The 23,877-nt window shown below is 38.3% G+C and overlaps 4 protein-coding genes and 1 non-coding gene across 9 annotated transcripts in view; 2 read left to right on the top strand and 3 right to left on the bottom strand.

Annotated features, from left to right (window-relative positions):
• Nucleotides 1–299: 299 nt before the first annotated feature.
• On the bottom strand, nucleotides 300–6,747 carry LOC131320222 (probable ethanolamine kinase). Its single transcript, XM_058350848.1, has 11 exons — nucleotides 6,490–6,747; nucleotides 4,982–5,073; nucleotides 4,675–4,781; nucleotides 4,294–4,399; nucleotides 3,382–3,504; nucleotides 3,127–3,218; nucleotides 2,316–2,400; nucleotides 1,717–1,822; nucleotides 1,559–1,625; nucleotides 836–928; nucleotides 300–742 (listed from the first exon to the last, which is right to left on the bottom strand). The coding sequence occupies exons 1-11, from the start codon at nucleotides 6,711–6,713 to the stop codon at nucleotides 614–616; spliced, it is 1,224 nt and encodes a 407-aa protein (XP_058206831.1). The 5' UTR covers nucleotides 6,714–6,747; the 3' UTR covers nucleotides 300–613.
• Nucleotides 5,522–5,628, top strand: LOC131321481 (small nucleolar RNA snoR100). Its single transcript, XR_009198526.1, has one exon. It is a non-coding gene; the product is annotated as a small nucleolar RNA snoR100 (small nucleolar RNA).
• Nucleotides 6,748–7,842: 1,095 nt separating the features above from the next.
• LOC131320229 (ribosome biogenesis regulatory protein homolog) overlaps nucleotides 7,843–23,877 on the bottom strand; it is a 79,454-nt gene continuing 63,419 nt past the window's right edge. The window contains exons 2-9 of the mRNA XM_058350856.1: nucleotides 12,968–13,123; nucleotides 11,860–12,010; nucleotides 10,691–10,742; nucleotides 10,394–10,522; nucleotides 10,006–10,123; nucleotides 8,815–8,998; nucleotides 8,269–8,382; nucleotides 7,843–8,152 (exon numbers count right to left, since the gene is read on the bottom strand). Of these exons, the coding sequence (XP_058206839.1) occupies nucleotides 7,982–8,152; nucleotides 8,269–8,382; nucleotides 8,815–8,998; nucleotides 10,006–10,123; nucleotides 10,394–10,522; nucleotides 10,691–10,742; nucleotides 11,860–12,010; nucleotides 12,968–13,050 (1,002 nt within the window). The 5' untranslated portion in view covers nucleotides 13,051–13,123 and the 3' untranslated portion in view covers nucleotides 7,843–7,981. The remainder of the gene's footprint in view (nucleotides 8,153–8,268; nucleotides 8,383–8,814; nucleotides 8,999–10,005; nucleotides 10,124–10,393; nucleotides 10,523–10,690; nucleotides 10,743–11,859; nucleotides 12,011–12,967; nucleotides 13,124–23,877) is intronic.
• LOC131320234 (uncharacterized) lies at nucleotides 14,115–18,324 on the top strand. 4 transcript variants are annotated; one of them, XM_058350867.1, is made up of 8 exons: nucleotides 14,115–14,289; nucleotides 15,138–15,250; nucleotides 16,184–16,255; nucleotides 16,800–16,835; nucleotides 17,278–17,323; nucleotides 17,585–17,672; nucleotides 17,901–17,958; nucleotides 18,117–18,324. In XM_058350867.1, exons 1-8 carry the CDS (start codon nucleotides 14,211–14,213, stop codon nucleotides 18,165–18,167), a joined length of 543 nt encoding a protein of 180 aa, XP_058206850.1. In that variant the 5' UTR covers nucleotides 14,115–14,210; the 3' UTR covers nucleotides 18,168–18,324. The 4 variants fall into 4 exon arrangements, with proteins under 4 accessions (XP_058206850.1, XP_058206851.1, XP_058206852.1 ...); XM_058350868.1 differs by having other exon boundaries at nucleotides 14,127–14,347; nucleotides 14,872–15,250; XM_058350869.1 differs by having other exon boundaries at nucleotides 14,132–14,347; nucleotides 14,829–15,250.
• Nucleotides 19,267–23,388, bottom strand: LOC131320227 (chaperone protein dnaJ 49-like). Of its 2 annotated transcripts, none has more exons than XM_058350852.1 (3): nucleotides 23,011–23,388; nucleotides 20,800–21,684; nucleotides 19,267–19,709 (listed from the first exon to the last, which is right to left on the bottom strand). In XM_058350852.1, the coding sequence occupies exons 1-2, from the start codon at nucleotides 23,212–23,214 to the stop codon at nucleotides 20,815–20,817; spliced, it is 1,074 nt and encodes a 357-aa protein (XP_058206835.1). In that variant the 5' UTR covers nucleotides 23,215–23,388; the 3' UTR covers nucleotides 19,267–19,709; nucleotides 20,800–20,814. The 2 variants fall into 2 exon arrangements, with proteins under 2 accessions (XP_058206835.1, XP_058206836.1); XM_058350853.1 differs by having other exon boundaries at nucleotides 19,267–19,679; nucleotides 23,011–23,368.

The following is a 23,877-nucleotide window of genomic DNA, read 5'->3' on the forward strand; positions in this document are numbered from 1 at the left end:
GACACTATGTCCGGAACCGTTGAATGTATGTGGACCCACATTTATCGAACAGTTCTAGATACAGTTGGGTTTTAAAGTCATTGCCTCGCTTTCGATTGTGTAATTTTCTGAATTTGCTTCCATTTGTTTAGCCATTTTGACACCAGCAAACTACCTGTTCATAACCAGCTGATGCCTGTATAAGACAGATGATGTTGCTCGGTACCTGTTCATGCATATTATCGTTACTTGCTGTGGAATGGACAACTGCTTGATAAAGTTATAAACTAGAGAGAGAGAGAGAGAGAGAGAGAGGGTTTCAACCATATAAAGAATACAGAACATACACCATTTTTAGCTACCCCTTAAATTGCCATCGTTTACTACAATTGTTCCCAATCATGGAGAACATGAATGTTGTACGACAAGACTATCAAAATCTACTACTTGACCGTATACAAATATCAGAGCTACAACAAATGGAATTTCACAATTCCCAGTTCGCAATTATTTCTCCACACCCTTTCCACTTTCTTTCTCGTATATGGCAAACAAATGAATCTAATATGGGACAAGTGTAGGACTCGCACATCTCTCCATATAATTTTACGAAATACAGAAAGAGCAACAAAGTTCACCCGGTCCGAGATCTTGAGAGGAAATATTGTGCCAGAGAGAAGCAGTTCTCCTTCTGCTTCTTGTATTCATTGTATCGCAGGAAGAAGTAACTGAGATAATCAAAATCAATAGGAGACATCTTCGCCTATGACCAATGAGCATAGACTGAATTAGATGATGATGTCTTTGGAATTGTGATCACTGGGATTGGATACGAAGACTGAAGAACAAAATGTACCTGGATTAGAGCCCATACAGCCCAATACAAGTGTGAAGCCAACCTATAAGTGTTTGTCTCCACATATAGGGCTTCGAGATGTTTGTCAGATACCTGTGTTCAACATATAAGCAATTTGGAAATGTTTCTACTCAAATGAAAGTGCTAAACCCCAGTGCAGATTAGATGCTCAGTGAAATATATTTGAGGGTGGTATTATAGAACCAGGGGAGGTGCTGTGCTGCATCGTGATCTATATAAATATTACATACCACACCCTGATCCTCGTGCAACTACGAAAGGTGTACAAGATTTAAGATCCGACCAATGGGATTTACGTCTACGAACTGTTATAAAGATTTAGTGCCACATATTTCAATGACTTATCCACTTCAACCCGTGTAAAAGTCAGATTCCATGAACCAACTGATACAACCCACCAAGAACACATTTTACTTTGAACAGAACCAACAATAACCTAAAGAAGCAAAACAATAGGGGGCCCTTCTATGAGTGCTGTATTACCAGATGTGTCGTCTATAAACAAGCAATAATTGCAATTTTTTAATTAGACAAATGGACATCAATGATCAAACTCAATTCAAAGAGCTTCTTGCCCTTGCGGAAATAATTTTTTTCACCATTTTGTTTTTTTGATCGTCTTTCGCCAATTTGGAACCCTAGAAACATGCGTAAGTAATGAAAATCTGTTTCAAGTTAGACAAGCTTGCAATACTAACGTACCTCAAGTGGTTTTTCAGGTTCTAGATAGTGCCTGAAGAAATGATACTGCTCATCTCTACTTGGATATCTACCCAAGATCAAGAATCAAAAAATCTCGTTAGCCATTAGGAACATTAATTATAACAGACAATGTAGTAAGAGCAAGGAAGATCACGTACAAGCTGTAGTCACAATCGTATCCAGCATATTCGTTGAAGTGATTTCCAATGTCAAAGCCTTTGTAATTGTAGGATCCATACTCAAAATCAATGAAGTACAGCTTTTCTGGATGTCAACCAAGATAGGGGTCACTAAGGGAGAGAAATGATAGTAGCTATGAACAAACAATTAATATCCGGACTCTCTCCAGTGTAATGGACACCATGTCCCACACTAACATCACAGGACCAAAATCTAAGAAATGTTCTAAGCACATCGTATCAGACACCTCTATCTAAATTGGATGACAAAATTGTTCAGTTGTTAGATTAGCCAAGTACACAAATTTTTGGAAGAAAACATCTGACTTCCTCTATCCGCTCAAAACTTTTCATCAAATTGAGACAAATAAACCCTGATTCCAAAAGTTAGTCAAATTAGATGAAAGGATATGCAGTTATAACCTTCTCATGCAACAAAATTTTCTTGCAATAGCTCAGGGTTAACCATGCAGCACAAAACAAAACAGAAATATATTTCAAAATCGTGGAGAACTAAGGGCAACAAAACGAGGGGAAAAATTGCAACGCTGAAACAGGTGAAGAAATAATGCAGATACCCTCTTCATCATTGAACATCAGATTTCCGGAAAGTAAGTCATTATGAGCAAACACCACAGGAGAATCAAGGCGGCCTGTCAATTCCTGTTCCAAAGCAAAAGACACTTCTTCACAAATTAATCTATAGCACCTTGATAGCCTTCAATATAAAACTAGCATATGGTAATCCCAAAATGAAAAAAAGGACTTCGAAGCTAGCCAAAAAACAAATGAATATTTTCTTATTCCCACAACACCAGATCGATTTTTAGATTTGTTTTGAAAGTGAACAAAGATTTGATTGATCCAGTTTGTCTCAACATGGAAGAGTCCATAAGAAACTAAAATAACAACTTAGAATACACTCCAAAGGAAAAACTGCCAAATAAGTGGGGAAAATGAGGCCAGGAAACCAATTCAAAGTTTGAATATGTAATTGCTCTGCTTTAAAAAAAAGAAACATATCTACAGATACTAAAAAGATGCCAAGCAGCAAAATCTCGGCAGCAACCAAAGGGGAGATATGGTGCATTACTTTTCTTATCTTGAGTTCTATTGACCTAATTTCCACAGCAAATTTGGATCTTCTAAAACTACACCATAAGAACTAAGATGAGTAAACAAAATTCATCCGCAAATACATAGAGGCATCAGAAAGTCGAAGGAAATTTTTTCAAAAGTGACAAGAAAGGTGCATAATAATATTCCACACCAGGACCCTTCAGCTGGAAGATTTATCGGCAGAGTCATTCATGTCCAATCCTTTTGCTAGGAAAGAATGTCAACCACGGTATAACACCAATTAAAGCGTGGCATAAGAAGAGTGACTACCTTGAGCTCAATAACTTCAGCATTAACTTCTTCGAATGAAATTGTCTCATATTTATTCTGTTTCTCATCCTCATCAAATGTAAGAGTGGATGCTGCAAGAAGCATTGACTTGGACATGAGGAAAGTGACATGTAATGGATAAGAGACATTCTCAAACTACCAATATTTACAGCCTAAGTTATTTTATCCAAGAAAAACATATGTACTTTGAATGTCTGTCCAATAGTAGAGGAGCTAGTTAAATCAGTAAAGGACCTTTTTGAAAGAACTTGAAAATTTCAATCCATAGCTGAGGTTCTTTTGAGCCAGGAATTTCCACCTGATGGAAACTGCGAAGCTGCTTGGCAATTTCGGCAGCCAGCTTTGGCTTTCTCATGTCTGTCAATCAAACAAGATCCGTCAACACAACGTGGTCTTTAGTAAACTTCTTCAGGAATCCATTGTCATTTCAATAGAAAAACTCCTTGGTTACCAAAGGCCCCCAGTTGCAACTAAGGAAACACCTCCATACTTTTGTCAAATGATCAGGACATGCTAGATAGAGAGGAGATCAAGAGAACGATTTGCTAAAGCTTTAACATTGTAATTCTTGGTGAGATTGGGTGAAATTCACAATTTATCTCGCAAACTTCACAAATTGGAGAAAAATTATCATTTCGGCAAATAATGTATTGACAAGTGGCACCACGCTAGGTGGTGACGCATCTAGGTGGACGAAACAATATAAAAGCTACAAGCAAGTTAAAATCCCTCCACGGGGAATCGAAGTTGGTTTCCAATGCTACAAGTGAAGTAGTTTATAGTAGCAATCACTAGAGATTGTCATAGCAGCAATCACTAGAGATTATCATAGCAGCAATCAACTAGGGATTTTCTAGTGATTTTTTTGATTTCTTTCTTTCATACTTCTCTGAATTTTTAACTCCCATGATCAATCGATGGACAGGAGAATTGCGCAATGACGAGACCGCCTAACCTAAAGTAAAGCCTCTTCCCTCTATTGATGGCGAACCTTGATTGACTAACACTAGAAACTCATTCGAAGTATCAAAGGTCTTAAAGAACAAACAAGTAAACTACGCTCAGCAAAGAAAAAAACCCACCAATTCATTCCTTAAGAATCCCAGCATGAATATTGTTCAAAGAATGCACTTCGTAAGGACTTACCGGATGGAGTTAGTGTGCGTGCATTTATAAATGATTGCACCATGCCATTTCCAAAAACTCCAAGCAACTTCGCACCAAATCCTGCAGCTGAGAGGTATCCAATAGCCTAAAAACAATAGGAGGTCAATAATTACAATCTGCGTCAAGCCATTGACAGGTTACATAACCTATCCTGCGTCAGAGGATAGGGGGTCATGGAAGTTTGCTGTGAAACGGTTGGGTTAAATAGAAGAACTCAGATACCATCTATATAAATGTCAAACGGAAGAGTTTGTCTTAGCAAACAAACAAGAACACCCAAAGAACAAAGGAAAGCTCAAATTTGATATCATGGATAATCCATAACCAACTACTTAAAAATAACAATCAATAGGAAGTCACCTGCAATTCCCGTTCCCGATCGATGACATATTCGGTATTAGGTCCATACAATCTAACTGTCATACTCACTACATTTCCATTTGCTTCCCTAACTGATACCTTCAATACTGCATGGATGAAAGGTAATTTGCTTCCTTAGACTGGGCTTGAAGAAGAGAAGATAGATAAGAAAGCAAGAAAGTTGCCATATCTAACAATGTTTGCATAGATTTATATTATCATTATGCACCCATGAGTTGGCTAGGGGGGAAAGTGAATAAAATAACTAAATGAATGACGGAAATAATACAACCAAAAGAATACGCACAAAGGTTTGTGATGCCACCGGAAATAGTCTCAACAGAGAAGTGAGAATTGTCCAATTTTGACCATTTCTTGAAGAGATCTTTGCATAGCCCTCTGTATGTAGTAAGATGTTGACAAAAAATCAGGCGAAATAAGGGGGCAAACACAAAAAACTAAAGAGAAGATTACTTAAGAACTAGTTTTCCATGTTAGGCCACTTTGAAACCGGATGAAGTAGAAAAAGGAAATGATTTTAGCATTTCGCACTCCTCCTGTGAGAGGCTAAAAAGACCAGAAATCAAAGAGTTGAAAGCTAAACATGAAGTGCTAAAATTACTTCCCAACTGAAAACTAAATAAATTTCGCAAGACTTACTCGCCAAAAAATTGAGTGACACAAAATATAAGACATCAACTCAGTCATTTCCCAAAATTTTCTTAAACTATGTTTGATTTCCTCGATGAATGTTGTCCTCTACTCATATTATGGTTGATTTTCCTAAAAATGTGAGTTTTTCTCTGATTTTTCTTCTGTCTTTGTTTGTGCTTTCCGATGCTCTGGACTAAGAATGAAGCATAGTAATGTGCACATAAATTGATTTGGGTCTCTAGGCCTGCCCTCTCTGATGCCTTTCGGCTTTGATTGGAGGCATGGTTCCGCAGTAAAACGTCTCGTTCATGGAGTAAAACATCCCTTTAGCTCCTCGGTTCTTGGAGGTATAGGGGCTACTGTTTTAGTGTTACTTAGAGCATCCGCAATGTAATAATCAAAAGTGAATAATCAAAACTTGCCACGTCAGCTTTTGATTATTCATTTAGAGGGTTGCTAAAGTTAGCAATGTGAGGTTCCACATTGTTACTTTTGATTATTCAAATGTCCAAATTTGATTATTGGTTAGGAGGTTGCTAACTTTGATTATAACAATGTGAGCACTTTTTTAAGCACACATTGCTAACTTTGGCAATCTTTTAATTTTGATTATTACATTGCGGATGCTCTTAGAGAGCATCCACTTTGTGCATATATAGCCAAATGTTGGTCTGTCTCCAATTCTCCCCCGCCCATACCGCTAATGATTGGAGACTAGGTGGGTTCTGTTATTGTTGTTATTTTCTTCTGTCTTTGGACAATCATTTCGTCTGATGGTTTGCTACAACGGTAAAACTATCTTGTAGCATTTTTTGAAGCAGCACCTATTTGGTCGCCTTCTAAAGAATAAGAGCCAAAGAGGTAAGAAAAAGACAACAAGATTCCTTCGAAAAAACGAATATAGGCAGTTTAGCCAACCCAAACATAGCATTGGAATATGTCATAAGACATTCGACTCCATTTTCAGTTCTCTATTTCCTAAGATTCTCCGCAACCGAAAATTTTATTCTGTTTGCAGAATAAAAAAGATCGAACCCATATTCGTCGATATACTCATTTATGCATTACTTATATCTGCGTATGCGTGTATACCTACATATACAGATATGTGTGTGTGTATAGAGAGAGAGAGAGAGAGAGAGAGAGAGAGAGGAAACAAACATGAGGCGAGGTGACATTTCGGGAAGAGGGAGAGAGTGGTCAACGGTGAGAGAAGACGAGTGGATTGCCGAGCTACCGTTCTCTCGAGCTCCCTCGGCAACTTCCATGGCGTTCCAGATGTTCACTGCTCCCATTCTCTCTCTCTCTCTCTCTCTCTCTCTCTCTCTCTCTCTAGACTCTGCAAATTCAAATGCTGAGATTGGGAAGCGTTTGGGGGAAACCATAACTGCCGGGAAGTTCTTTTTATTAGATTAGACAAAGCCAAGTTTCAGTTGGGCGGATTTGCACGTCTAATATACTGAAATTACAAGCGTGCCCCCTTTGTTTAGTTTTAAGCCGACAAGATAAGCAAACTTACTTTTAGACAACTGGGCCAATAAACATTGTGTGGTGCACGGTTTTTTTTTTTTGAATAATAGTAAAAAATTACCTTAGTCAATGCAAACGTGTTTCCTTTTTTCAAATTGATAGAAAAATGTTTTTATAACTCAAGTGTCCGGACTCCGGGCCCGCCTACGCTCACGTCGATTAATTCTAGAGATCAATCTCACTACTTTCAAATAAAATCATATCAAAATTCTGTATGAATTGGCTCCAAAGGACTTAATAGCACCTTAAGATGTTTCGGACCGGAGATCTTGAGAGGAAATAAGCCTCTTAAATTTACGAGACTCTGAGAAAAATGTTGCCATCGTATAATTATTGAGTCAAAAATTCTAAAGAAAATAGTAATTGATGATGCAAACAGAAAGGGCTCACATTTATCTTACACCAGAAAAAAACAAAAACAAAAGAAGAAATCATTAGAAAGAAGATGAGGGAATCAGCTCTCCGGTCCCTTCATTGCAACAAAATTGAAACCCATTTCTCTTACAAATATATTTCAAAATTGCATCAACCGGTATCCGATCAACCTAATTTTTGACATGATTAATTGATAGTTTCGACAAACTCTAAATCGTCAATGGTTTGTCAAAATAAGCTCAGGAATGGCTCACAAGTGGACTAGGACGGTTCAAATATGAACAGCAGAGAATCCTCTGCCTAGAAAATCTATCCAAGATCGTGACCGACATCCAACAAATTATTGGTACGTGATGTGTGACTGATATCTAAAACGTGATATTTCGGATTGGTCAAACTCTTACTTTTCTTTTTTATGAGGTAGTCTGAAAAAAAGGCTATGGAATTGTCAAAGGAAAAGAAAATTACTACTCCGCATAAGAAATCTTGATAAATCTGCAGAAATGCTATGGTGTTTCATTTTAATTATGGACCTCCCTGCTTCTTCAACAAATAAATACGAGAGAGAGAGAGAGAGAGAGAGAGAGAGAGAGAGAGAGACCAATACAATTAAGGAAAGCAAGGTTTTTGGCCCCGAAAGAACTAACACTGACTTGAATACAGGAAAATTTTAGTACCTCGTTCCGAATTAACAACAAAACTGTAGTAGCGAAAAAACTCGGATTGAATAAGCTCATAGAGATGGATTTCACTTTGATTTGCCTTTGTTCGAAGGACCCTTTTTGAAAGACGTTTTCTTGAAAGGTTTGTTGTTATTTGGTTTCAACTTGCTTGAGCTTTTGCCTGAGGTTGATGAAGACTTTCGCTGTTGTTGGTTACTCCGCTTCTTATCCTTCTTCACATTATACATATTGACAGCCTATTTGGAAAGAAAAAAAGAAAAAAAAAACGTTCAAAAGTCATAGGGAATGGCAAAAAGGAAATCTTAAGACCTTGGAGCGTAAACGAAAGCGTAACCCGATGAATAAGGCATACCCTTTCCACATTCAGTATCTCATGGGAATTTTTGGAGATTAACTTGCTCAGAACCTTCTCAGTTTGCTGCCTCTCTAGTGAACCCATTCCGGAGCCTTCGACCACGGGTAGGAACTGAAAGCAAATAAAGGGGAAAGAAAACTTTTTTTAGTAGTTGCAGTGAGGAATCAGCACAATCAGGGATCCCAGGGGATCAGAATGTGTTTGTTTTGCAGCTTAAAAGAGTTGCTGGAAGCTTTTTCAAAAGGTGAGAGTATGTGCCAGTGTTGTTAGCCTAGCTTCCATTTACAATTCATGCCTAAATACAGATCAAGCGATGCTTTTGGCTTCTGCTTATAGATTATCAGCTTTCAGCTTTTAGGTGCAAATAAACATGCAATATATGATCCACAGAAATTAGTACCGAGAAAAGTACTCAAATGGCAAAAATAAAGACTAAAGAGCATAGCCAAAATTCAACTATACTGAACACTGTTGACGACAAGTTATAATTTTTGGACACTAATCTGGCCCTATAGCACTTATGATTAGGAATAGTGTACAAACCTTGCGATATTTCGCTTCATGCTTTGGAGGTTTTTCTCCAGCAAGCTTCTTGTCAAATTTTCCACCACTGGCTGTTGAGGTCGCTGCCATTCCAGCCACACTCTCAAGTTCGTTTTTACTTGCTTTCCTAGGTGCAGCTTGAGTTCCTGTTATGGGAAGAGCTGTAGCAGCGAGTTGGATATGGCTGCAGAACAAAACACATTCATTATCGTTCTACAATTTGAAGCAGAAGAAATTTGCTGTAACTCAGCACAGTGTTTTCCCTCATAATGAAAACCGTAGAAACAGAGAAAGAGGCTATGGCTATTGGCTGCAATATGACCAAAAACATTACTGGAAGTTCATGCTCAGTGGAAGTCCAAGCATGAGACCTACAAGTAAATCCCTTTTGCAATAACAGAAAAACAATTTCACAGGGAAATGAGTACATCCAACCCAACGGGAAATATCAATCTTTTCATTGTTTTACCTTTCCTCCCCAAAGCAAAAAAGATCAGCACCAGATCGAAAATTGTAGCAATACTCATTCTATAAGAATACTCCAGAGAAAAGCTAAATAGCAGAGGAGAAAATTAGTTGCTATTCAACTAGTAAGTCAGCATTACTTTGGGGCATTCAAATCAGAATCAGATTGTATGCACAGAAGATAAGCACAGATTCTTTCAACTGAAGAGGTAGAGATTTCCAAACTCAATCACATTCGTTGATCTAGTGACCCACCTGTCCATGGGACTCTTCTAGTTTTTCATTAAGGAGGGCGGAATCAGAAATCACATGGGACAGTGATTGGGTTTTTTGACCATAATAAGGAACGGGACGGGACTGAAAAACAAAAATAAGAACCAGAGAATCCCTCCAAAATTGAAACAAAATGAAAGGAAAATTGGCAAGCCATCTGAAGTTACTTGTGTTTCCAATGAGTAGAGATCTTAAGCATAAGTTGTTAACTACAAAAAGGTTTTAAACTACAGATGATCACACTTAGATAGTGATCAACTGTGTTACATGAAAGTAACATCATTCCATCGACCTCAGACTATTTGAAGATCATGAGTCAACAAAGTTCACCAGATAATCCACAAGGACGGTGTCTTGTTTGTACTAGAACACCAAATGTCAAGCAATAAAATGCAAGCATAGGACAATGAATAACAACATCACTGCAAATTAAAAATGGTTACAAGGTGAAACCTCGGCAGGGCACCAACTTTTGCAGCTTGTTTCAAATTCTGCAACCGATGCTTCTCTTGCTTTTCTACTCGCTGCTTCTTTTCCTCTCGTCTCTTAGCAAAAGGATCTACTCCTGGCTCTGAAAGAAGTTACAACCACGACTATTAGAACTATTGTTCTATAATGAAAACTTCGTCATGATTCACTACAAAGGTGGGGCCGTGGGGGATGCAGAAGAGAGAAGGTCAAGGGGTGAAACAATAATGAGATGCTTAGCGGCTAGAACTTGACCATATCAACTACGTCGCAACGTAATCTTTATATTCAAAATATTTTAAGGCTGCATTGAACATACAGAAACAAAAGGCAATTATAGACTGATGAAATTAAAAATACTTGGCATATTTACCATCAGTCGCCTTTGCCTCAATGATGGGTATATCATTGTCATCATTCACACGATCGTAGCCATGGCGACGCTTCCAAGTACCAGTTTGTTCATCAAATACAACCTTGTCTTTTTTGCGCTGTACTATACCTGCAACATAGTTCAAAAGAAGATGACAAACTGTTGAACTAGCAGCATAAAACAGTCAGCATTATGGTTTCATTGCCGTTGTTCTGGTGTTTGGCAAGAAAAATCTTTTGTACAGGAAACATCAAAGGTGAAGTACTTTCTAGGAAGCCAAGATTCTTATTGACTAACCTTTCTTTTTAGCAAACTCCTCCCATTTTGTAGGAGGCTTTTTCTTCGGCAGCTGATAAAAGCAAGAAAAATATCAAATATGTAATCACTAACTGTTGCTGCACATGAAAACCAATGAAGGCTACAGCATCACATATTAGGGAAAGAGGAGTAAACAAGAACAAGCCAGTACTGTAAGAACTTCAAGATTATAAACCCGGCAGTTAACTACTCGAAGTTGGCTACCTCAGAATCACCCATTGAAAAAGGAAAAATAGTGCTATACAAAGCGACCAATGGTGTGATTCTACCAGATACCGTTTTCATCAATGAAACAACAACCACCGAAGTACTCAACACGCGTTGCCTGATATCATTATTGTGTGGTAAAAGCTCAATATAGCAAGGTGATGGTAGCTCGCTTTTAAATTTAGGCTAGTATTAATGTGGTATAATTGCTCCAAGTCTCCTAAATGTAGGCAATCAAGAACTGTGGATGATAATATTGTTGTTATGCTTCTCCTTCTTCCCCTTTCCCCCTTCATCCGCTATGTTGTGTGTTTAAGTGAAGGAAATGCACTACTATTAGTTAGTAGTAGCCACCACAAAACTGTCATAATTGAGAAATATGTGGCATTCTGCAAGATACTCCAACCTTCACTCCCTTTAGCTGTTTATAAATGATGGGGGAAAAGCAGCTTCAAGAAAGGTTACCAGTTATCCAACTATCAGGGGATTTCAAGCACTAGGTAGTAGGTACGCATAATGCCCCAGATTAGTTGAGTGTTTATTCGACAAATTGCCAATGGATTTTCTCAATTTATTTGCCCCTCTCTACCTACCCACCTGTGACGGTTTCGGGTACAGGTACCCAAAGTAAAAGCACATATATTACAGGGAACTGCCATAAAGGTGGTTACAATAATAGGTTCTCTGTAGCAAAAAAAAAAATTTGTTGAGGCAAACCAAGAAAGCAATCTCGACAATTTTTACTTTTCCGTAATTTAAAGAAGTATGAGAAAGCGATCAAAACAATATGCTTTAAGAAGCCACCTTTTGCTATTCAACAACTTAAAAGGAGAAAAAGGAATGAAAAGGGCATTAAGCAAAATCAATAGAGAGGCATGAAAATGGTACAAGGACAAAATTTTGATATTACACAAACATGAAAGAAACAAAGAAGTGCATACAGGCTTCTCTCTTGGCAATCTTGTAGTAGGTTGAGGCAACGTGACAATGGGGCCATCTGGGTCATCAGTTGAAGGTAAGTTGAAGAGAGCATCTGCAACTGCTTGAACCAACTTGGTGCTCTTTTCTAGGCATTGCTTCACAAGCTCCTCCCTAAGAGAAACACATACTATAAAGCTTTCCCCATACCATACAAGTAACATAACACAACCGAAAGGCTTTTCACTAGATAACCAGCCATAACATAAGACCAAACAAAATCCTAGTTCCCAACATTGTGGAATGAACACTTTGGCAGCCCATATATGGTGTATGTCATATGATTCATCCTTAATCTTGCAGGTCAAATGCATTGCACTGTGAATAAATAAAAAGTTGGCTCCTTAAATACCGGAGAGAGTGAACTTCAAATACAACTTCAACTTATGAGCATGAAACTGCTAGTCAATGAATAGGATCAGTGATTGGGGTCTCTCATAAAGTTAATTCAATGCCAACAAATGGCCAGGTATGTGGCAGATTTAGATCGGAGAGAGAACTCAACAATTAATACCTAAGGCCATACTTATTAAAGAAGAAGAGCATGAAACTGCTCTTTTATTTCTCGGCCCGGTTGTACCAAACCAGGTTTCCTTGTAGCTTGTATCCATACTTCAAGCACTTCTGTATACCCATTTCAAGCACATAGCTGATCATGTAAAAAAGAAAATGAACAAAAAACTCGAACCCCCAACCCAGAATATGAAATATTGCTAGGTTTTCGGTTTGGTTGCTCAAATATACACATACATATACTGATACACGTCTACATACGTACATACATATAACTTCTACATATTGTATGTGTAAGATGGAGCTACATCCATGAGAAAAAAACTCAAATATAGCTATGATAAGGGCAATATTTGTCTGTTTTTACTACACGTCCCTTGAAATCACAAGGAAAGTGAAGCGTATGGTGCAAAAGGAAAAAAAATAAAAAATCAATCCTTCTAGAATTCCTTCGAGCCAATTTTCCTCAGTAGCCAAATCAATTAAATTGGAAAGGAGAAACTTGTCCAAATCAAAATAAATAAATAAATAAATAAAGGAGAGAAGAAGAACCCTAACCTGGAAGAGGGAAGAGATGGAAAGTGGTGGTGAGGGTCGAAGGCCATGAGATTGCCTAGGTCGATCTGATACTCTTCGGCCATCGCTCCGTCTGTCTTACCAGCTTGAGCAGCTCACTGTGTTTATGGCTGTCGGGAGACCTAAACCTAGAATCGAAGGAAAGAGTCGAAGGGTTTATGAAAGGATTTTATATATGGTGGGAATAAAACTGGAAAAACAGATTTTCTGAGTGGCACTAGTCGAAACACGTGTAAATTTCCAAGTGACACTTCAACTTTATTAATTATATCAATTAGGCCTCGTTATGTTAAAATTTTTATTTTTTAAATATTTATTTTTACGATACAGACCGCTCTTGCATGATACATCACCTTCAACGGGGCCTTATTAGTGACTTCAAAATTTAAATAATAGCGAGATTCAATAAATTTTGATAAAAGATGTTTTAAAGTAATTTTATGACAATATAAATTACCAATTAATTTATACATCACTTATTATGAATTTTCTTCAACGTATTTGATTATTCAAAAAGTTTTCTTAAACGTAGACCTAGTTTAAATATGCATAATTAGAGGGCATTAAGAATGACACAAAAAGCTATACTATCTAATAATATGTTCAACTAAATAAGTTAAATTTTGAAGAAGAAACTTTTACCTTAGAAAAAAAGATTACATCTAAAAAACACCTCTTCCAAATCTTCTTAAATGGATAATGATTTTTCACGCACTCTTGATTTATACGTACACGTTAAAATTTTGATACATACAAAGATATTCGTTGAAAATTTCTTGAATGAAGATAAATAATGCAAATTTTTAGAATAAAGTGTGAAAGCTAATAACTCTCTCGTCCGTCCTAAATTGGAATTGGGAGGGCCTGTTGTGCGGCTGCGGAACTACACGGTGTAGTGCGGACGATCGACCGTCCATCTCGGTATAAACGGCTCAGATTTAATTCGAGCTCCTGCTAATCTGAACCGTCGATTGTTTGGATTCCAATCCGAACTGTCCATTACTGAGATAGACGGTTGGATCGGCCGCACTATACGTGTAGTGCGTCTGTGCGAGATGCACTACGGGCGGCTTGTCTCATGTCAAGCGATTTTCAGATCGAGAAATAAATTACGTTTGTGTATTACTATTTTAAATTATTTTTCCAAATTTAATACTCCCTCCGGCAGTTAGCAAAGCGCGAGCGAGAGCACAGTTCAGACCAGAGAGAGAGAGAGAGAGAGAGGATGGGGTGGATCGGAGAAGCAGTAGATTCCGTCAAGTCCCTACGAATCAGACAAGTCCTCTCTCAAGCCGTTAGTCTCGGTTCGTTACATCACTTCCCATTCCCTCTCACTCCTCCGCATCGATTCGTTACACATCGGTATATAAGCAGTGAACCAATTCTTGCCTTGTTCGTTAAATTCTATTTGATCGTTTCTCGAAGTTTGAAGTCGTTATTTTTTTCGCGAGGTTCGAATTGTAAGGTGTTTTGCATCAGTCGAAGCTGTAATTAGGGCTTCATTTTTCAAGGTTTTGTTTGATTTATTGCTGTAATACTGAGGTTTTATTTGCTCATTTTGACCGGAAAGATTGGTTGCAGATATTCACCTGTTTCAGAATAAAATACGGTTTCTTTTGAAAGCTTGATCACTTTTAAAGCAATTTACGCAAAATGCATAACCCTTTGCTTGCAGTAAGTTTGTGTGGATTAGATACACTGGAATTTTGTTTACTCGAATTGTTTTAGTTGATATATTATATATAGATTACCGATTATCATATTTAAGTAATTAAACTCTACCATGGTCGATTATGCCTTTTTTGTACGTACATTACAGCTTTCTGTTCGTTGTTATCTGCAGTTTGTTTGTATGCATTATGAGATTCATTCTCACATTATTCCAGGCCTCGTGACAGTGGCGCTTTATTGGTGTCTTTTGATCGGCATCTTCCGACAATTCCTAGAGCTTTCAATCACTCCAGCCATATTCTTGGAACTATATTTGTTAAATTCATTCAGCATATCGCAGTGGTCACTCTTTCACCTCTTGTGGCCACTTCATTTAGTGTTCCCTTATTCCTACTTATTCTGCTGAAGTTCAATACATATTTGTTGATGATAAAGAAAGGGAAATAGGTAAAATTTGTTTTTGAATATATTTTTTTTCCAGGTATGATCGTTACCTCTGCACTTATTATATGGAAAGGATTAATGTGCGTAACTGGTAGTGAATCACCTGTTGTTGTTGTGCTTTCTGGAAGCATGGAACCTGGCTTCAAAAGGGTGAGTCCCGGCGTAGAATAAGTGGTCATTGGTTCCTTTTTATGCAAGATTATTTTAACTGTAAATTCCGATTTCAAATCTCATTTAAATTTGAAACATTGTGGACATGCCCCCTTACTCTCCACATGTTCTGGTGGATTCTCCACAATGCGACTGAGTAGGATGGGAGATTTCGGACATGGCATGTTGCTGCAAATTTTTTAAAATCAACGAAATGCTGACTCCTAATCAAAACTTAAAACTTTCTTTTACAAGATCATTTGTAAATCCTAGTTTCATACTATGCTTTCTTTTCAAGATCATTTGCAATTCTTACTTTGCTTTCTTTTCAAAAAGAGTAACTATAAAATACCATGCCTTATCTCCGAAGTGGAGAAATATGTTACAGTTCCCGCCACGGTCATGCCCTCTAGAATTATTTTCCATTTTTTGGTGTGAAGGTCTAATTTATTAATATGAAGCACCGACACCTCTAGACGTCGAAGTATCGCAGTGTCGGACACAAAGACACGGCGGGGACACCTTGGGGACACGTAGATTTAATATAAATTTTTTAGGGGGACACGGTTGGGGACATGGGAGGACACTGATGGGGACACAGCAGGGAGCCAAATTGTATTTTTTAAAAAATTTAGGGGTCAAACTGTAATTTTTTTTAAAAAATTTGGGGCCAAATTGTAAATTTTGAAATATTTCTGGGTGTCAAACTATAAATAAATATACACCGTGTCCCCATTTTTTTAGAATTCCTATGTCTCCGTGTCGGTATCCATGTCAGTGTCGGTGTCTGTGTCGGTGCATCATAGTTTATTAGGGACATGTCATTTGCTTTCCCAACTTTTAATTCAGCCAAGTTACTTGATGTTAAATTTATATTCCCCAACTTCTGTTTGCTTTTCGCTGGATGATTGGATAAACTTTGTGCTATTGCAGGGTGACATTCTGTTCCTGCATATGAGCAAGGATCCTATTCGTGCAGGAGAAATTGTGGTGTTTAATGTCGATGTATGTTCCTTTTAATTTTCAGGTTGCTATTTTTCCTTGGTCTATTATTTACGAAGTCGTTTTGAGTTCAGTTCTTTTTGGTTGTTAAGTTCAATCTACTACCTAAAATGTCTTCTCCATCTTCCTTTCAAGGAGTTGAAATAACTGCAACTAATTTTTTAATTTGACTATTTTGATTGTGGATTAACTGGGGCACATTCAGTTGTTGAGCTCTATAGTGTTTCTCGCTTCTTTTAGTTTCTGGAAACAACTATAATTGAGTGTGGCAAGCATATTACTGAAAGCCAAGTAACTCTTCAAGGGCCTTGCCATAAATGAAAAATATTCAGGGAGATTTACTTCTGTTCTTCTCTGCCACACATTATTCCATAATTCATTGTAGGTGGATTCAGAATGTTAATGTTATTCTTGATGATTTTCCCCTGCATTTCGTTTGATATGACTTGTGAGGATGTGACGTTGTAGTGTTCTTACTGTTCTATTAGCATGCGGTCATGGATATTGAGTTTAATCTCTTACAACAAACCGTTTCCTTACTGTGTAGGGACGGGAAATCCCAATTGTCCATCGAGTAATAAAGGTAAGCATTGAGGACCCTTACTAATTTTCAAATTTATCACAGCTTATTATTTCGACCAGCACTGACAGCTGAAAATTGGAGCAAGTGATGAACATATATAGTCTTTTGTGTTGGTAAACATAGAACTATTTCTATTGAGAGGGTAAACGCAGGAAGAAATGAAAATCGTATCTCTCTGCCCGAAATAAGGCACAACAAGAATTAGATTATTTATTGTGGTCTTTTAGCTTGAGCTCAATGGTAGCCTACACATTGAAATTACTCTCCTGAAGTCTTCAACTGGTTTATGTGTGTTGTCTTTGAGTCCCATCCACCTGTATTGGGATGTCAATGTTGACAACAAAAGATAAGTTCAGTTTCGATGCTCCAATGCGGCAAATTTCTTCTTTAGAGGCCATCTTTATTTTCTTTAATGCCTCAATTTTCGTAATGGTTCTTGTAGGTTCACGAACGTCAGGATACAGAAGACGTTGATGTTCTAACTAAAGGTACTGCTGTAGTATGCCCAATCCTAGAGTTAGTCTACCTTTCTGATATATTTCTACAGCATATTAGTAGAAGAGATACTTTTTATCCTAGTGAAGTTCATATCGGCATGAAACCACATCTCAAAGAAATGAAACCAAAGAAGGCGACAGGTGGATGTCATTGTGAAATTTTACAAGATATCCACAGGTGTTTAGTTATGCAATGACCACAGGCGTTATCTGTTTGACTAAGTTTCTTCATCATCTGTTTGACTGTGCCAGGGGACAACAATATGGGGGATGACAGACCTTTGTATGCTCACGGCCATCTCTGGCTGCAACGGCACCACATCATGGGGAGAGCTGTCGGGTAAATTGACATTACCAAGATTGTCTTGATAGTTTTTGGTTGCCCTCAGAAATGATTAATCATGTTGGACATGTTTGCTTATACAATCCATATCGTTGTATTTCCGCATACCATGTACGTATCCCTCGCTGAATAATCCTTTGACTCATGTTGCACTCGTAGGGATACGTTCTTCATTTTCAACCTGGCACGAGTTTGTATTCAACATTTTCTTCCAATTCTCTGCAGGTTCTTACCTTATGTTGGTTGGGTAACAATTATCATGACTGAGAAACCTATCATCAAGGTTAGATTTATTTGAGCTATAAGTCAAAAATGGATGCTTAAAGATTGCTATAGACCATCTGTATGTTGTGTTAGGATGAGAAGGTCGTGGTGGTTGGTTATGAGACCACTAGAAAAAAAGGCTTCTTCATATTCTTACTCTGGTTGTTCCTCTTGCAGTATCTGCTTATAGGTGCTCTTGGACTGCTGGTCATAACTTCAAAGGAGTAGGAAATCAAATTTTGTGCGTTAAGCCCAACAGGCATCGAATACATCTTTCTTTTGCCAATTGGGATTGCAGAAACCATTTTCGTCATTTCTTCCCCTTCTCTCCTTTTGTAAACTATAAATTTTTTTTATGGGAAACTAGACATAGAATCTCATAGAATCTGGTGTGTCTCTGTTGCTCGCATGTGTATTTATGTGTGTGTGGTGTGTCTCTGTTGTGCGCGCATGTATTTGGGCATGTTCGTGTCTATGTTTGATGATAACCACTTCAGTAGCGGGTTTCAAAAATACTCATGAACCTCAATTGCATTCCGCGCATACACATGGAGTCTCTGGAGTTTTATTGACTCCAATAGGTTTTCCCTGTTTGTAGGATAAATCTTATCTATGAGGTTGAAGTGTGAACTACAAGCTCGAGCTCGGATCGATTACTAAATGTGCGGAGCTGAGCAAGCAGCTCAATTCGTTTACAGACCTGACCTCAGGCTCCACTAACTTCTTCTTTTTCCTCTTTTGATCGGTTAGGCTCCACTAACTATTAGTGGAGTAATCATTGGGCGGGATGGTGCCTAACCAATGGGAAGTTCTTCCCGGGGATGTGTTATGTTCCAACATCATGTAGAATGGACTTGAACACTATTGAGTATAAGCTTCTTGACACTCTCTTCTGGCAAACTTGCTTTTAAAGATGAGCTATATTCAAGAGTTTGTATCCTGTTGTTAAAGAGAATGAACGAGGGTTTTTGTTCTTCACATGATAAACCTGAATGCTCAAATTATAAAATGGCAAAGAGTAGTTCGAGGAATTGTATCTCAACCAGAGAACTACCAAAAGCGAAGCAAACCAGAAGTGCACTGAAAGTAACAGGATTGCAAAAATATTGTCCATACTAGAAAACCTTTGTGTGGCATGGATCAAGGTATGCAGCATGCTTCAGAAGGCATCAATATTGCCTCTAGCGGTCAACTTTCTGTGAGTAGCAATGCCCGCTTTAAGCATTCTTTCCGCATCACAAACAACCGACAAAGAAAAGAAAAGGAAGAAACACCCCTCACCTGAAGAGAGTAACAAATCTCCGTACAGAGTTGTTAGAAGAAAGGCTGGGTAAATCTCCATGGCCAAGAATTGGCAATAGACATGGTAAGTAAATAGTCAACAGAAATACCACATAAACATTTCAGGTCCTCCCTGATAAGCAATATCGCAGATTTAACAAATATTAAGTTACACTCGGTGGCTTGAATGCATGGGAGGAACAGTTGACATTATCATGACGTAAAATATAACGTTTGTACTGTTGCAGACTTGCAGGTCCCAACCCCTGCCATGCAAATTGCAGACAGCAATTGCAGCTGGAATAGGGTACAGTTCTATGAAACATCCATGGCACATCCAGAAGATATAGGCTAACTTGTGCTCAGAAAAGATGATCCGTATTACATGGAAACAACCCCAAAATCAGAACTCTAGGAATCCTTCATGCCTTTGATTAAAATCTGAAGGATGTGTGTAGACTGTAGTAACAGATGAACTGATTAGGCTATCTGCAATAGAGGAACTTACGGACTTTAAACGAGTGCTTCAGTATGCATAAATTATCAAATATCGCCAAAAGAAACAGAGAGGATTACAAGCTGGAATATATACAACAAGTAGCTTGCAGTATGTCATTAGTCAACAGAGATTTCCATCAAATTTCATAATGGAATAGGCATGTTATACATTTCTCCTTTTGAAGACAACATCATTATTCTGATCATATTCAACCAAAACCACGTAAAAAGTGAAGTTTTATGGCAACAACAGTCTTAAGAGCTTGAATGTGGAAAAATAAAGAAGGTTTTCCAGTATTGGTGCTGTCAAAGTTTTTTTTTTCTTTTTTGCGGGTACACGTGCAATATTATTTTAATATTAAACAAGGATACAACTAACAAAGAGGAGGACATCCAGACCAATCCTCAAGGCTTGTACAAAGACCTACCAACAGCCTGCTGTACAGAGTCCTTTCTCCTCATCTTTTACAAACTAGGACATAAAGCTAATCCAAGCTAATATATTCATCAATTTCTAACTCGTAAGAACTAAATATGTACTCCATATCTCTTTATTTTTCTAAATTACTATGATATTACATAACAAAAACTAAGTTGAATAACTATTCTCAAACAATATCTACTGTCCAACTGAAAGCTTCATGTTTTCCCACTTGAGAAAAAAATTCTAATAGCAATGTTAGACGCTGGTTGAATGTAATTCAAATTTAAGAAAAAATTTCAACCCCATCAAATAATATTGCTAGAGTAGCCACTGCTATATGCTTTTGGTATGTGGTTCTGGAAAATGATAACCGCTTGAAGAGGAGAACCACTTGTCCAGAAAATTTGTTGTGTTTATATTGGTGACGTGACATCTCTTTTTGTTGTGTATAACTCAAATTATAGTGGACAATACAAAAGAAAAGGTGATCTAAGCAGTGGGCCAGTGGCAACTCGAGCAATATTATTTGATGGGTTGAAATTTTTCTAAAGTTTGAATTACATTCAACCAACGTCTAACATTGCTATTGGACATTTATGAGCAGTTGAAAAGTGAAATGATAAAAGTTGGAAACAAAACCTAGGAAGGAATATGTACCTTAAAATCAAATCATCAGGCCGCCGCCTCAAATTGCTTCAACGAGTCACAATGTGGTGTTTCTCGTACCATGCCCCATCGAAAATGTTGCATCTCAAGCCGACAATTTTGCACAAGGATGGAAACATAATCTCTCTCAACCTGCCCTTCAAGCGCCACGCGAACAGGACTATGAGGAGGATAATCAAGTTCAAACCTTGCTGATTTCACATAAAAATTAACACCCTTTTGCGTAGTAAACTGATGCTCATACGAATACGAAGGCGAAAGCGAGTATATGGGTCCAGATGATGGCAGAAAATTCAATAGCAAAATTAAAATCACAGGGATCAATTGAACCCAATTCCTAGCAGATCCAGCAGACCCATTGTTGCCGGTTCTCGCCCCCATCCCAGTTCCAAAGCTAAACGTCCCAAACTGTGTAGCCATGGCTGGATTCATTCCATTTCCACCAAAGAAAAAGTTTCTAAATATTTCCTCAGCATCAACATCACCTTCATAAAACCCATTAAACCCTTGTGCCCTGCGCCTCTGGTAAACGGGTTCATCAGACCCTACGAGATCGTACTTTTTCCTGCTCTCTTCATCACTCAAACACTGAAACGCTTTGGACACCGCCTTGAATGACTCCTCAGCCCCAGGAGCTTTGTTCTTATCAGGATGAACCTTCAATGACAGTTTCCGATATGCTTTCCGAACATCCTCAACTGTACAACTCTTTTCCAATCCTAGTATCTCATAGTAATCCTTCTTCTTTTTAATCTCTCTCACAATTGAGATTTGTTCCTCCGTATAGGCGACTGAATTTGTTGATGCTGATGAAGTCGACCCACCAGCTGAAACCCTACGCCGAGTAGTGGAATCGGCTTGGTCGAATACATGATTCTAATTTTGGGTGTGAATGTACATGTTATGAAAAAAAAATTAGGAACCTGAGAAATCTAATATCAATCCGGTAACACAAATTGCTAGGATCATCACAGATTTACACAAATAGGTTGTTTCTAGTGAACAAATATTGTTATATTTTCCAACCCTATGGTCTTCAATCAAAATAGTAATCCAGCCATTACTCAAATTTGAGTAACATTTTAGCAAAAGCTTCATTTGTTGTGAAGTACTCCAATTGACAAATCAAAATATATGCACAAATTTGACTAAAAGCTTCATTAAAGGCATAGTTGTGAACTGTGATTCTGTGAATGACCCAATTACAAGGGATCAACACAATAGTCCACACCACATCACGGTGAATGACCCAAGTCCACTTAAAAGCGCCTTGTAGGTGGTGAGCCACCCACTAGTATATTAAGGCCCAGCCATTTTTTCTACATGCCCAATGAGAGACTCAAATCCTTCACACATGTTCCAACAATCTCAGGAATAAGAGCACCGGAGCAGCAATAGAAGCAATGAAGGATTTGTTGTTTAGTGTGCCTTATCATGAAGCTGTTGAACGCAAATAGCTCCTCTCCCTCAGGCCTCAGTCTATATATTGTGTTGATCCCTTGTAATTGTGGTGTGTTGTGAGAGAGTGTGGCAAATCAGTGAGTGTGTGAGGGGCGAGGACTGTGAGGCAGAGAAAACCAGAGAGGTGAAAGAGGGAGGGAGTTGGGTTGAGCTCCTGTTCAGTGTGCTCCTCCTCCAAGAGTTTTTTGTACAATCCATACTAATTGTCGAATATAATCGGCCATTTTGTCTCAATTCGTGTGTGTGTGTGTGTGTTTGGTTTGCGGTCAATGTCGCACAACAGAGTGTCCCTTGATTTGGTGAAAGCTTCGAGTAAACCTCATCCTGGTAGGCTGGTTTGAGGTTGAGTCAAGGACTAGAGCAAGTTTAGGAGGGGTTCACTCAGAATTTGGTTTTTAGTCAATTAAAAGAGCAAGGGCCGGAGATGCCCTAATATCATTCTATTTTGAGCAATGCTCTAAAAATTGCTCGGGGCTAGTCGGGCAGAAAAGGGGCACCTGGCGCCTAGGTATTGACTGGTTTGCTGCCTAGCCCCTAGGCAGGGACTAGACGCCACTAGTCGGCCGCCTAATCTAGGTGTTGGACCACCGCCTAGCGCCAAGTAGGGGACTAGTGAGCCGACGCAGGCGGCTCTCAAATGGTGAAGCTGTAGTATTTAAGAAGATTCATCCATAATTCAACTACAGAACCGGGGTATGTACAAAACTACGAGTTCCTGCGTTGGAATTGATCGTCCGATACCTTTGTTGAATCTGATGACGATTCCTTGGTGGGTTCATCGGGTGATTGATTTTGGAGCTCGGATAGGAGATCGTCCACGGCGAGAGACGGGTCGAGACGGCGAGCTTTGGTAATGAATTTCTCGGCCCGGATCTGATCGCCGGACTCGAGGGCGTCGCGGCCGATGTTCAAGCACTTCACCGCCTCGTCTTTGTTTCCGTCCATCTCAAATGTTTCAACAAATACAAACAAACTTCAAACTTGGTAGGTAAGTAGTATCCACCGATCTTGGTAGGATTACGTACAATATGTGCATAGAGAGAGATACGGAGAGAAACTTCGTCAACGAGTTATTCACAGCAGCAACCAACCAATTGTGACCATATGAAAGTATTATGGATGGTTATAATTTTAATGAAGCTTCTGAAAAAGAGTTTAACTTTTTCGTGGAATAGTTTCATAACATTTGAACCGCCAAAAATACTTTTGTACGCGACTCGTGATTAGTTCTATAAATAACTATTTACGGCTCCGCCGTTAAAACGATTTTCTCATGTGCATATTATCAAATATTATCTCATTGTTAATTACTAGTAAAATCTAACAATCTATCAAACAATTATTTTACAATCACAAATACATTCACGAGTCACGTCCACGTGAGAATTCACACACAAAATAGTTTGTGGGACCCACAAATAAATGTAAGTATATGTAAATCCCAATAAATGTAAATTATTTGTGGTTATAAAATTTTCTCATAAGCCTGTTGTGTAATTATGTGCATGTTGTTGTGTTGGTTGATTTTCATTTTTGTTTTTTAATAGCCCGTTGGCCATTAAGAGCTTTTTTGATTGGTGAAAAATATGAAATTAAAAAGTTTTTTCA

The sequence above is a fragment of the Rhododendron vialii genome, chromosome 3a (genome assembly GCF_030253575.1).
Source record: "Rhododendron vialii isolate Sample 1 chromosome 3a, ASM3025357v1".
NCBI classification, from domain to species: Eukaryota; Viridiplantae; Streptophyta; class Magnoliopsida; order Ericales; family Ericaceae; genus Rhododendron; species Rhododendron vialii.